The sequence below is a fragment of the Alligator mississippiensis genome, chromosome 9 (assembly GCF_030867095.1).
Source record: "Alligator mississippiensis isolate rAllMis1 chromosome 9, rAllMis1, whole genome shotgun sequence".
NCBI classification, from domain to species: Eukaryota; Metazoa; Chordata; order Crocodylia; family Alligatoridae; genus Alligator; species Alligator mississippiensis.
This window is the reverse complement of record NC_081832.1, coordinates 60210077-60223494: the sequence shown is the minus strand read 5'-3', so window position 1 is coordinate 60223494 and position 13418 is coordinate 60210077. Positions and strand designations below refer to the sequence as shown.

The following is a 13418-nucleotide window of genomic DNA, read 5'->3' as shown; positions in this document are numbered from 1 at the left end:
ATCTCATTGGCATTTCCATCTTTCAGGAGTTTCCCTCCTCATTCACGTACACTTATGGCTCAGCAAAGCTATCCCCCAGATCTCTGTAGACATCCCTCCAGTTTGCACCGCTCTACTCTGCACTCTTCGTTTTGTCCCAGTTTCAGGTACTGAAATGCTGAGAACAGAAAGCACTGCTCCCGGGGCTTTTGTAGCCCAAACACTCCTACCCTCCCACTTTGCTTCATAGCATGGCATCCCTGCACATGCATCCCAAAATTGCAGTGACCTTTTTCTGCAGCAGATTTAATTATAGCTTGTTACTAGCTCTTCATCTCTCTTGACATTATTGCTGCTTCTTCCTCCCACCTCACAGCTGGACTCTGATTTATGTTTTTTAAATAAACTCATTCTTAAACTTTCCCCCCACAAACTGAGACCTACTCTTTGCCACCGGTTCCTCACTTCTCTGTTTCCACTTGTGTTTTTCCCCTATTCTCATGAATGCTTGCAACTCCTAGTTTAGTATCACCTGCCTGCTTCTTTAATATGCTGTAAATATTATGGGGGCAAGGAGCAAAAAGCAATCCCTACAAAAAGGGAGCTGCTACTAGAGAAACACCTAGGATTTGAGCTTCCTGCTCCCTGTCCCAGTAAACTGAGAGCAAAAAGCCCAGCCCAAGGGGGCCTTGTGTAGGCAAAGGCAGCACAGGCTGAAAGAAAATGCCACAAAAGATCAGTTCTGCAACATCCACCCTGGGAAGAGAAGGGCTTTTTCTCTCTCCTCCTTCCCTTTCCCCACTCCCAAACTTTCAGGAGAATCTGACCACAGACTTAGGTGAAAACTGAACTCCCCTGAGCACAACCTCTTACAGCTGCTTGGAGAAAGTAGCTAATGAACCCAGCTGGCCTGATCCTTCTGCAATCTCTGGCCTGAGGACCAGCAGCTGTGGTGTTTGCCCTGCTCAGGAAACAAAGATGTAATCCTTTCCTTCCCTCACAGGAGTTATTTTTTGTTTTTTGCTGAAAGGCTTATTTAATCATGGTCTGTAATTATGTTGAGTTGTATTGGGGGCAGGGGGAGAAGGATATGCAGATGAAAAAGCATCTTTCAGACCTCTCCTGATGTACAGAAACCATATAAATAATTTGTGTTCAGCCCCACAGTGGGCAGCAAAGTTTGATCTGTACTAAAACCGCCACAGAACGGAGATGCTGGAGCAGGCCTCCAGTGCTTCGCAGCAGCTCGTGGGAGCGCTGAAAGCGGTGGTCCACAGACAGGTAGTAGCAGCCCAGGAATGAGAGTGGCTAGGTCAGCTCCCTGGTCCTGTGACAACCCCCAGGCTCAAACCCCAGCCCTGAACAAGAACTGCCTGGTGGCAAGACAAGACCTGCTTCGCAGGTTTTGGAACGCAAGTCCCACTTCAAGGAGTCCTTTGGGGACAGTATGAACCAGCCTGAAATACAGGCCTGTCCTAAAAAATCCAGATGGGTGTGGTTGCTTTAGAAAGGCCTTCTGTTTTAAACTATTGCCCTTAGAGTTAGTGTTTAAATTACTACATTTCCAGTGCATCTGGGAGTGGCAGAGGAGCCCTCTAGCAGGAGAAAGCAAAACTGTATTGCGTGGTTCCAGCTCCAAACAGACATCGCTCATATGAGAGTTGATCTGGGAAGCAGAGAGAGGTTTATCTGCAACTCTCAGGAGAGGCACAGGAAAGGGCTGCAGAAACTACAGAGACTATTAAGTAGCAGAGCAGAGGAAGCTGGATGACTCTGAAGCAGTCACCATGTGATATGCAAACTACAGCATCAGGGAAGAGAATCGAAACTAAAGTCTTGCTCATTTCTACAGAGAGGCCTGGGATCAGTTAGGGCTGGGGGTGGAGATTTCTCTTTCTCCTCTGGTGAAGTGTGTAGTGTTGCTCACTGATCTGTTTCTCTCTCCATCTAGCAGCCAGCCCTTCAGTCTCTTTTTCAGCTGTTTCTCTGAGGTTTCTGGCCTTGACTCCTGAAGCCATGGCAGAGGCATCAGAACTGGGAGCAGCTTCTAGTCTAGAAGAGGAACTCACATGTCCCATATGCCTGGATGTCTACAGGAACCCGGTGTCCCTGACCTGTGGTCACAGCTTCTGCAAAGACTGTGTCCAGAAAGCTGTGAGCACTCAGCAATCCCAGGAAGGCTCCTGCCACTGCCCGCTGTGTCAGGCCCAGCTGGAGCCCTCGCTGGAGCTGCAGACAAACTTCCAGCTCCACAGCATCGTGGGGAAGTTACTGGGTGCCCCCAAGAAGAGTACTAGCCAGGAGAAGGAGGCACCGCAGCCTGAGGAAATAGAAGACACTCCTCAGGAAGATGAGACAGTCCTTTGTGATTTCTGCCTGGAGCAATCTCAGCCTGCAGTAAAGACCTGCCTGAACTGTGAAGCTTCTCTGTGCCAAGCCCACCTGAGCAAACACAATGCCAGGGCCACCCAGAGGAGCCATGTCCTGGTGGAGCCCAGCGCTGGCAATTCCCTGGAAGAGAGGAAGTGCTCGGAGCACAGCAAGCTGGTGGAGTGCTACTGCGTGGATGACCTGGCCTGTATCTGTGTATTGTGTTACATCGCAGGCTCCCACAGGGACCACAATATCATCACACTGAAGGAGGCTTGGGACAAAGAACTGGTAAGGTGCTTTCGGCCCACCTCAGCAGGGCAAGTTCAGGGAGAGATTTTTTTTAAGGCAAAGAATTTTGGGGCGAATAGATATATGTGATTCATTTTATTGTGGAGTTGGTTCCTGCATCTTGGGGCTTTCAGCGAAGTCCAGGAGGGTGGAGAGGCCTGGGCTTCAGGTGGAGGGAGCACTCTGTTTTTCCCAGGTGAGGGGAGTACCTCCATCTTGAATGCCGGCTGCTGGAGTTTTGAGTGGCTGCAGGGACTGTAGGAGGGATGGTCTCATGTAAGGCTGTGACTTGGGAGCTGGGTTCACTACCTGACTTTGCCATCTCAGATATTCAGTGTCAGTGTACACCACAGGCTCTGAATAACAACCCTTTCTATGCTACTTTACTGCCAGGGCTTAGCTCCACAACTTATCACGTTCAATCTGCTAAGGTATACCATCAGTCACTTTACAGCCTATATTAGCTGTAACCCCAGAACAGCTCAGCAGTTTGCAAATACATCTTCCAGTGTAACATACCACTTTTAAAAAATCTCTGTATAATCAAGTTCTGTGTCTCTGAGGTCTTAGACCTTGCATCTTGTTTCTCAGGCAATCTCATATCCATTCTCTGTTCTCACAGTTGGGGAACTCTCCGTCTATCTTGTTTTTCTCATTTAAGGGTAAACAGTGCTACAAAAAAAAATTGCCTGTATTCTCTACTGGCATTTTTCAGGCTCAACTTATTTTTCATTTATTCTAAATCCTTTGGTTTATTAAAATTTATCATCTGTGGGAAGCTAATTCATTTTCTCTTAAAAGCTCCTTGGGCAGCGTTGTACAGTGTCTGGAATAATAGGGTCCTCACCGATCCAGAGCCCCTAGGAACCAATACAAACAACAGCATGACAGTATCTGAGGCCTGTGGACTTCTTGACTATTGCAGTTGTACTGCAGTCTCAAAGCTATAGCAAAACCAGTATCTGAACTGCATTCAAAAAAGCTTAAATGGCAGGGGGTAAAAGAAAAATGTGTTCATAATGTGGTGGGAGAAACCTCCCTAAGGTCCGTTGTCTAGCTGTAATGTGATTGACAGACAACGCGGGTAAAGAAAGACAGCTGTTTATTTGCTCGAGCAAAGACCATAAAGCCAGCAAAAGGCAAAATGTCCCCCCCTCAAGGGTGAGGCGATCTTTTATACTTCTTACAACAAAGCAAGACTATATGGTTAACAAAAAGCAATACTTGGGGCGGTGCTCTACAAATCTTTGTAACAGCATATTTCTATTAAGCTGAACTAGCACTTTTAAAAGCTAAAAGTTAAGTAACAGTAACATTATGTTAGCAAAACCTTACACAGTAGAAGATACTTCTCAAGGACACAACCAGTAAGCTCAAACAATGGTTTCTCTGTCTTATCTTACTTCTTGCTGTAGCTGATTTTTTTTTTTTTAGCACACAGACACAGATTCACTTTTTAACTCAGAAAATGCTTGGTGCAGTTAAAATGATTACTTGAGACAAGCAAAGGCCTAGCTATCATTCTGCCTTGTGGTCAGCTGCATTGCTAGGCCACAGGTCATGCCTTGTATTCAGCTGTAAAGCTAATACTTCTTAATAATCCAAATTATTGTAAACCTAACGGTATGCTTTCAGAAAACTATTCTATTTCAGGGTAATAACAAACCTGTGCACTACAATAAGAGAGACTAAATTGTGTGTGTGTCTAGTGACAATCTGAAAATTACTTTGTTAGAGCTGCTAACTACAAAAGCCAAAGGAGAGTAATTTCTCCAAGGGTAAAATTCTTACAGTATTTGCCATTCAGCCAGTCCCAAATCTGTAAAGTTGCATGGTAATAATAGCTCAAGGATTTGAGTTAATGGGTAACATAAAGTCATTACCCCTTTCGCATGGATGTACATTCTGTTCAGATATCTCATGATGTGTTTATTCCAACTAGGGCGTTCTCCACCAAACTCTGCAAGAGGTGCAAACTAGTGAAAGTGAATTGAATAAAAGCTTAGAAAATCTGCTGGAAAATGAAGAAAAAGTCAAGGTATGTCCCTGGGTACAAGATACTACAGGGTTTGTGCCTCTCCAGGAAATAAACAAGCAACACTGTCTCTTTAATATATAGTTGTAGTAAAAGGTGCCAGCCTGACAACTCTCAGGATCAAAGTCCCTTCTCCACAGTTCACATTTAGCATGCGCAAAGGCAGCAAGTAGTAGCTTTCATTACATAGCCTTGCCAATGTCTTGCAATCACAGCCTGCTGAAATTCTCTCTAAATATGAAGTGGGGGTCTAGCCACTTTCCTTGCCTTCTCTGCTTCCAGCTGAGTAACGAAGGTGCCATTGCAGCTGGTCTTGTGCTAAAAGTTACCAGCCCACTAGAAGATGAATCAAACCAGGTTAATACATCCAGCCTGGTGAAAATAGTATCACTGTTCAGGCTCTGTTCTTTGTGTGAGTGCTTGTTTAGTTACTGTGTTGAATATTTGAAACTGCAACTGCCAAGAGCTTATTTTGTTCTATTTTCTTCAAGACTGATGAGAAGATGTTCAGGGATCAGCTACTGAAGCTCTTCAAAGAGATCCGTTCTCAGGTGGATCAGAAGGAGGGGGAGATCCTGGAAGCCATCAAATCTAGTACAGAGGAGCAGCTTTCTGAAATTCAGAAGCGGAAACAAGCAACTGAACAGAAGAGAGATGAGGCTGTTAAGGTTGTTCAGGAGCTGCAAGCTTCGAAAAGACAAAGAGATGCTTGGCTCTTTCTCAAGGTAACTAACAGCTTGTTGTTCTGGCTGAACTGCTAGCATTTGTAGAGTTGGCTTTTTCCCTGCATTACAATAACTCTATTGTTAAAATCTTTTTTTTCCCTTAGACATTTAAAGTGGCTCGAGACAGGTAAGGTCTTAAGCAAATATTACATTGTTGCATTTGTTTTATGCTTTTGAATTATCAATGTGTTCGCAAAAATGCAGGATCATTGTTTTTATCCATTTGCAAATATACAGGTACTAGTTGCTGTCAGGGCTGCCCAGTTTGAATGGAATTTTTATTAGATACAAAGTTAATTGTAATAAGCCAGGAATCACCATACCTAAAATGTTCATTGTACAGACATGTGGCTTCTGAAGCTGCCCCATTTTCAGTATCCTTGGCATCTGCCCTTTTCATCCCTTCCAATAAGCAGTCCTGGATTTACTTAATTCCAGATTTCTTTGTATCTGAACAAGGTGGCTAGGACTTAGGAGTCTTTCTGTTCTCCCGCTTGTTGCACTGTGCATGGCTCCCCTGCCCCTTTGGGCAGGACTGTTCTTGATTATATATCTTGGAAGGTCTTCTGCTTCTCTGGCGAGACTTTTCCAGCATCTAACCAATCTCATGATTAAGAGAGTTTTCATGATAGCCAACCTGCATGTTTAGCTTAGCTTTATAGAGGTTCCTGTGTAGCAAAGTGAACTGGAAGTAGTACAGTATGGGTGGACTGGGTTGTCATCTCAGTTCCCATCTCAAGGCACACAATGCATGGTTGATTACACATTTTTATAACAAACACCCTTCAGCCAGTTCTCTAATAAGGTCACGTACATATTTTTAAAGACATCTTTGGTTGCTGAAATCCCTTTGTTACTCTGCTGCTGCAGACATTATGGTGGTTCACCTCCTATGACGGGTGAATCTTGGGAAGGTTTCCTTAAACTGAACAGTAGAAGTTTGTCTTCAGTTGCTGGTCCGGTGCTTTTATGGCATCCACATGTGCCCTGCCACATGTTGCACTGGATTTTGATCTGTTGCTTGTAAGGGTTGGGGGGTCGCTAAGGAGACAGTATGTTCTATGCTTGAGGAACAAGGAGTTTTTCAGGGCAGCAGTTCCTGATATAGTAAATTTGGTGGAGACGTGCTCCCCTTGCTCTTAAGTGATCCTTAATCCCAGGCATAAAGGAGGAATGTCTGGCTTCTGAAGAAAGGAGGACCAACCCATGTTGGCCAAGAAGAAGGGTCGGTGTCCTGGATAAGATTGTGGAGGGAACCAAATGGAAAGCAGGATAAAACTTAGATTTTGATTCTTTTAACATAATCAAGTAAAGAATAAGCTTTATGTATTTCCTGTGAACATGACCTGCATGGCTTATACTGCTATCACTTGACATTTGCTGTGTAAGTGATTCTTCTGAGTGTTCTAGGTTAAGGCAACAAGATTTCAAGGTAGATGACATGAAAATGCCGGCACCCGTTATACAACTGGATTACTTAACAGTGGAGAATATTCTAAAGAAGTCGCAGCAATTCATCTTAGATGTACATAAATGGATACACGTGCCATATAGTAAGTAAAACATTTGATTTGGTGACTGAAAGAGGTAATCAACCATTGGTTTGCTGTCAACAAAATGACATCTTGTTTTGAAAGGACTGCAGTTACATCCAGGAAGAGAGACCTATATGGAATCTGATTTGCTAACTTACATTTGCTAATGTAACCTTTATGTTAGGCACTGAGTAGCAGTAACAAATGCTGGGTTCAAATGTAGGGGATTTACACAAACTTTCTATTTTTGCTTAAGCCTACACCCAGAAACTTCAATAACTAGATCTTAAATGGGTAATCCTGAGTGAACAAACTTCTCCACTTGCAAGCAATAGTCAGTTATAACAGGGTTTATTAAGGGGGAAAAGGGGACAAACACACAACAGTACAGAAAACCTTATCTGTTAAGTCTCTCATTATTAATGTCAAACCAACCCAGGGGAGCTACTACCTAGCCCAGTCTGGGAAGGGAGGATCATCCAGGGCTGCCATCCAGAGGCTCTGCCACATAAGCCAGAGAGTGTGGCAAGTAGTGAGTAACATTAACTGCATTGGAATTCACCACCACTCTGCTGCTGATCCTCACCACTGCCAGGGTTGCCACCACCGGAGATCATTGTTCCTTACTGATATCAAAAGTCAATATTGTTTTACCACTGAGGATCACCATTCATGGCCAGGTTGCTTATGCAACCCCAGCTTTTCTAGACCTTGATCAACAGGCTCAAGATTTTCAGCTCTTCAGTACTAAGGGTGATGGGTTTTTACCTGACTCTTCTATAGAGATTTTATGCTCAAGAGCATTTTCCCTTTGAAGACTGATAGCCTCAGACACCACCCAATGGATAACTCTCAGCCAGAGCCTCTCCTGCTACTTACACATGTTTCCTGCACTGGGGATCTGAGAGCCACTGCAGACCTCCACATAGCTCAGCAAGCAGTGACCCCTCAGTGACCTTTGCCAACTTTCTTTTTTAACACTTGTGCCTATAAACAGTTTGAAAGGGAAGGCCTGTGGACACATGGTTCTGATGCACGTGACCCTTACATTTGCACACTTTATCCACAGACAGTAAAAACAGGTACAAGTAGCCCCCAGATTTCTGCACATGCATACTAATGAGGTGGTGCAGAGAAGGAATTTATAAAGTTATCAGAACATAACCAGGCACAGCTACACTAACATACCCAGTGCTCCAAAAAGGACCGCCTCAGATGCGCTGCAGGCCAAGGATGTCAAAGATATGCTTCTCCTAAACTAGGGGAGTCAAAATCATTTGGCCCTGTGGGCTGGGTCCAGAGCACAGAGCTGTGTCAGCCTGCCCATTGGGCTCCCCACAGATCCACAGCAAATTAAGCAGCAGCTGCATTTTCTATTGCCAAATTCTTGGCCCCATGGGAAGTCCTGAGTACCAGATCCGGAGTGCAGCATCATGTCATCTGGCTTGTAGGGTTGCCCTTGGGGCCAGAAATGCGGCTGCATGGCTCCAGAAACCATGGCAATTAACACTGCTGCCACCAAATTTCCAGCCCTGTGGGCCATATAACATCCAGATCTAGGCCATGGGGCTGGATGAATTTGATACTCTTTTTGTAGGCAAATATATGGATATTAAAATGAACTATTTCAATATAAAATGAGGAGTGCCTCTACCTTGAAAATTTACATGGGAGGAGATCTCCCATTCTGTTATTTCTCTGCAGGCAGAAAAGGACGACACAAAGTGAAATGTGTAACTTGCCCATACAGTCAAGTTTGGGATACATATTAACCCAAATCAACTGATTTGTTTTGCATAAATTACTAATAATCAGGAACCATGCTTCATGTTCTGTAGGAAGTATTGAGTATTCATACAAGTATCTAAATTTTATTATTTCCTCAGTTCAGGTTGTGTGCTTAGTTTTTATTTTCTGAACTATTTAAAATGAATTATAATATCAAATTCTGGCCAGTTTTTTGTTTAATTTAATTTTAACAAATTCTAAATACTTTTTAGAATAAACTTCATGTAAATGCATAGCTTCAGGACTGATAAAAGGCTGTTCACTTGACCCTGAACATGCATTTATTGGAGTCCAGTATTAGCAGTGTCTGTTAACTGTAGCAGCAGGCTGTGCCCAGCATTCCACTCCTCATGGAGGCTGGTTATTATCTCTCCAAAAATGCCTTATGCCTCTAAACCAGCCTTGAAATTGAGGTGCCTTATCTCTCTTCTTCCAACAGAGCATAATTATGTTGCAAAGTACAGAGTGGGGCTGCAAGATTATATACATTAAATGACTTATGCACTCAAACAATATACAGATAATCAGAGTCCATTACAAAGTAAGCAATAGGTAACAAATTAGAACTAGCTTTGTACATGCTTGTCAGTTAGACACATAAATAGAGCCCACTGCATGGTATTTTCCAAAGCAGGGTATGTACCCCTGAGATGTGCGGAGGATTTGGTGAGGTGAGTATAGAACAGCGGTGGGCAGAATATGGTCCGTGGGCCAGATTGGGCCTGCCAAGGGGTTTTATCTGGCCTGTGGTGGGTCATTTGCCCCTCCACCAACCCAGGTGCGAGTGGACACCATGACCCTTGTAGCCAATCCTACTCTCCCTGGGCACTCGGCAAGGTGGTGGCACAGTGGTTGGACTTGGCTTCCTAGCAGTCCCTGCAGTGGCAGCTTGCTGTGCCTGGCTGTCACTGGCATTGCCTCTACTGCCACCTCTGTACCCAGCCCCACTGCCCAGGCAGGTACACCCTGACCTGTCTGCTGTGCATCCACCACTAGGGGCACGGGATTAGAGCAGGCAGGTGAGGTCTGTGTGGACAACAGCTCACGCTCCCTGTGGGCAGGGTCTGCTTGGCTGGGCAGATGCAATGAAGCCACAGGCAGTTGGGAGTAGAGTCTGGGAGTGGGACAGATAGGTGGGGCTGGGATCATGGGGCGGTGACAACGTGGGGCTGGGACTGGGGCAGAGCCGTGATCTTTTCCCAGCACACCTGTGCAACAGGCGCTGGTTCCACGGGCAGGGGCTGGGCATGGGCATCTGTTGCAGGGAGCAGATCACAGCTCTGCCCTGGCCCTGCAGCTCCCTGCACTGCACCTGGTTCACGCCATGGCTGTTTGCATCCTGGCAGCACAGGGCAGCCCCAACAGATTGTGACTGGATTAGGCGGCCCTCCTGTGCTGTCAGGCTGCACCACTCTGCAGCCATGCCGTACTGGGGCTGCCCCCATGCACCTCTGCTGGGGTGGGGACAATGGGCCAGGTCGTGTGTGTGCTCAGCCCCCTTTCTGAGTCAGGCCAGTCATGATCTGTCAGAGTTGCCCTGTGATGCCTGGCCACAAGAAACCATAGCATGAATCAGGTACAGTGTGGGTTGGTGTGAGGCCAGGCCTGGGGCACAGCTGCAATTTGTTCCCTGCATGTCCCTGTGATGGGTGCTGGTTCATCAGAGAGGCAGGGCATGGTTGCTGCCTGCAGAACCAGTGCCTGTCACAGGTATGTGCAGGGAGAGAATCGCGGCTATGCCTCAGCCCCAAACCCAGCCCCACACTGTCACTACTCTGTTAGTCTGGCCCTGGCCCTCGCCCTGCCCACCTGTCCCACTCCTGGATGCCACTCCCCACCTGCCCACGGCCCCATCCCATCTGCTAGGCCAGGCATGCCCTGCCTGTGGGGTCAATCTCCACAAAGACCTGGCCCACTCTGTCTGGTGCCTCCAACAGTGGGTGTAGGGCAGATGAGCCTGGGACCAGATAGGCTTAATTGCTCTTTCCCTTCCCCCCTTTTCCCACCTGCAATGGCTCACCAAAACTCCCTGAGTAGCCCTCCACCCCAAATAATTGCCCACCCCTGGTGTAGAAGATGCATACGTTAACACAGGTTTTTAACAGCACACAGTGAAGTTGAAGGGGGTTTCATGTCCCTAAGGAGATTCAATTTTCAAAAGTTGGGACCATGATGCTTTAGCGTAGCCATAGCTGAAGTCACAATAAGTGTCCAATAAGAAATGTTTTTCTTCTGTTCAAGATCACTATCACCTGACCTTTCGAACTGGGGATAACCATCCAAATCTCATGATTTCACATAATTTTCGAACGCTCACTTGGAACTACGGAACTACCGATTATAGCAAAAATGATTTCGAGTTATATTATTCACCCGACTACTTGTTCCCAATGGCACTGAGTTCAGAGACCTTTTCTGCAGGCAGGCATTTCTGGGAAGTGGACACCTCATCTGGAGCTCACTGGAGCCTTGGAGTCACTACCTGCTCCTCTCTGTGGAATAAAACTAGCATGTATAACTACTACTTGCAAAAAGAAGGCAACTGGCTCAGTGTATTTGAACATGGTACAGTGACTATGAAGCAGGAATGGACAAAATTTGTAAGAGCTGTGAGGGTTGAGCTAGATTGTGAAAAAAACATGATGTCATTTTATGCGTCTGACCAGATGCCTCCTGAAAAGTATCCTACACTTATAAAAACACTGAGTGTTTATTTGAAATCTCCCTTCTATGCTGGCTTTTGCCTTCTTCAAGGCTCCCTGACACTCCTGTAGTGATAAAAGTGATAAGAGAAATGAGATTATTATATTGTTGGATTTCAGTCACGTATAGAGCAACAACAGTGATGTGCAGAAGGTTGAAACTAATTTGAAATGTTTTAAGCAGCAGTTGGGGTTTGGAGCTGTATTGGAGGCTGCGTAGGCACCAGGGTGAGCCTGCAGTGGAGTTCTCCCAGGACCTGGAGGGAGGAACAAATATTGCAATTGTCAGACTGAAAAGGAAAGCATAATGTGACAGGAGAAGTATATCACAGAAATAGATCTGCAGTTATTGAACAGGCCTATCTTTAATTTGAGAACAAGGATTTGTTTGGTGGGATCTTTTATTGAGACAGCTTTATAGTTAGGAGACCATGCTAGACAAACTTTCAAGTATAAATTTCCTCAGGAGATGATCTGAAGAATGGCATTTTGTGCCTGGAAGTTTGCCTACATCTTCTCCCACATATATAGCTGGTTCCATAAAAAGATATCGCTAAACACATCCTGGTTCTCTCAGATTCCCTGAACCATCAACAACATCACAATTGTATCCCCTGTCCTTAGTATACAGAAATGAATAGACAAGAGCCTTAATAATTTATCCTGTGATTAAAAAAACCCCCAGATAATCTGCAAGGAAACTTTACTGTGTTTATAAGTTTGTTTATGGCATACGAGGCTATGCTGATTGAGTACCCTACAACAAAATATATTTGCAGGCGCTGTGAGTTTACAAAGACACTCTGCTGTCTATGCAGCTTCTGCCCTGCATAACAAGCAAACATAAAATAGCAGAAAGCCATCTTTGCCTCTGCCTTCCCAGCCTCCACCCTTGGCCTCATGCCCCTGTGTTGCACCTCCTAAAATAGTCAGCATAGAGCCTTGTTCAGTATGGCCAGTGATTAGAGCCAGAGAGAGGATGGCTCAAGATTGGAACGAGAGAGACTTTCTCTGACCCACACTCCCTCTGTGCAGTCTTGGGTCACTTCAGCTCCATTTTTCCTGTTTGAAACTGAATTAAGAGGGAAATGACATTTGTCTACTCTTGTAAAGGGCTTTTTTTGAATAAAAACATTGCATGTGTATCCAAAGCCTTGGTAGAGTGGCTGTCTTTTGTCTGAGCTGTATCTCTTCTTGTTACTTGGCCTAGCCCACAGCTTCTGGATATGAAGTTAACTGCTTGTAGGCTTTGCTGGGAAAGGGTGTGTGACATGGTGGTGGAGAAGGATTGGTTCTAATTATTTAATTACATTTCACATTCATCACAAGAGGCCAAAGGTTCATAGAGTACTAAACCTCCCACCAAAATATGCACTAATATTCCCAGCAAAGGCAATAATAAAGGAAGGAACAACCATAGTCTCATTACACGCTGACTTGGGGACTGGATAGGTCCCTTCCTCACTGAATTTGTAGGAAAGGCCTTAGAAAACAGATCCCCATCAGGTTCATTTAAACTTGTCTGTGGGGGGGTTGCTGCATTGTAGGCTGGCCAGAACAACTGATCTACAGTCCTGTGAGCCAGGGCGACCTGTAGAAAGCCAGCAAAATTTCTACAGGGCTGTATGCCAACTCTATCCCTGTCACCTGGGTCACCCCTCCTTGCACATGGTTCTGATGATGCAACATACATCTGGACTATCCTTGGCCCCAGAATCCCTTGAAGGGAGAACCTCATCTGGCAGGAAGCGCCACAGTTCAAGCCTGTGCTGTCTTTCCTACCAAAATTCCAGGGGATCAGAAACGGGAGATTATGTTGTACCCCTGGCCGTCTTCCCCCATAAGGAGAGGCGCACTGTATTTGTAAAGGGGAACTAGGACACCAGGCAGGTCAGGGCCTCAGGAGCTTCGAGGTAGAAGTTCTGTAGTTGGTAAGGAGGGGGAGTGACTGAGCAGCATTATAGATAATGCTGGTTTGTGTATGCTCGTAAAG

The 13418-nt window shown here is 45.4% G+C and overlaps 1 protein-coding gene across 1 annotated transcript; it reads left to right on the top strand.

Moving 5' to 3' along the window:
• Positions 1–1555: 1555 nt before the first annotated feature.
• Positions 1556–12576, top strand: LOC102564244 (probable E3 ubiquitin-protein ligase MID2). The gene is made up of 6 exons (XM_006278233.4): positions 1556–2640; positions 4583–4678; positions 5167–5400; positions 5505–5527; positions 6811–6953; positions 10965–12576. Exons 1-6 carry the CDS (start codon positions 1996–1998, stop codon positions 11495–11497), a joined length of 1674 nt encoding a protein of 557 aa, XP_006278295.1. The 5' UTR covers positions 1556–1995; the 3' UTR covers positions 11498–12576.
• Positions 12577–13418: the final 842 nt, after the last annotated feature.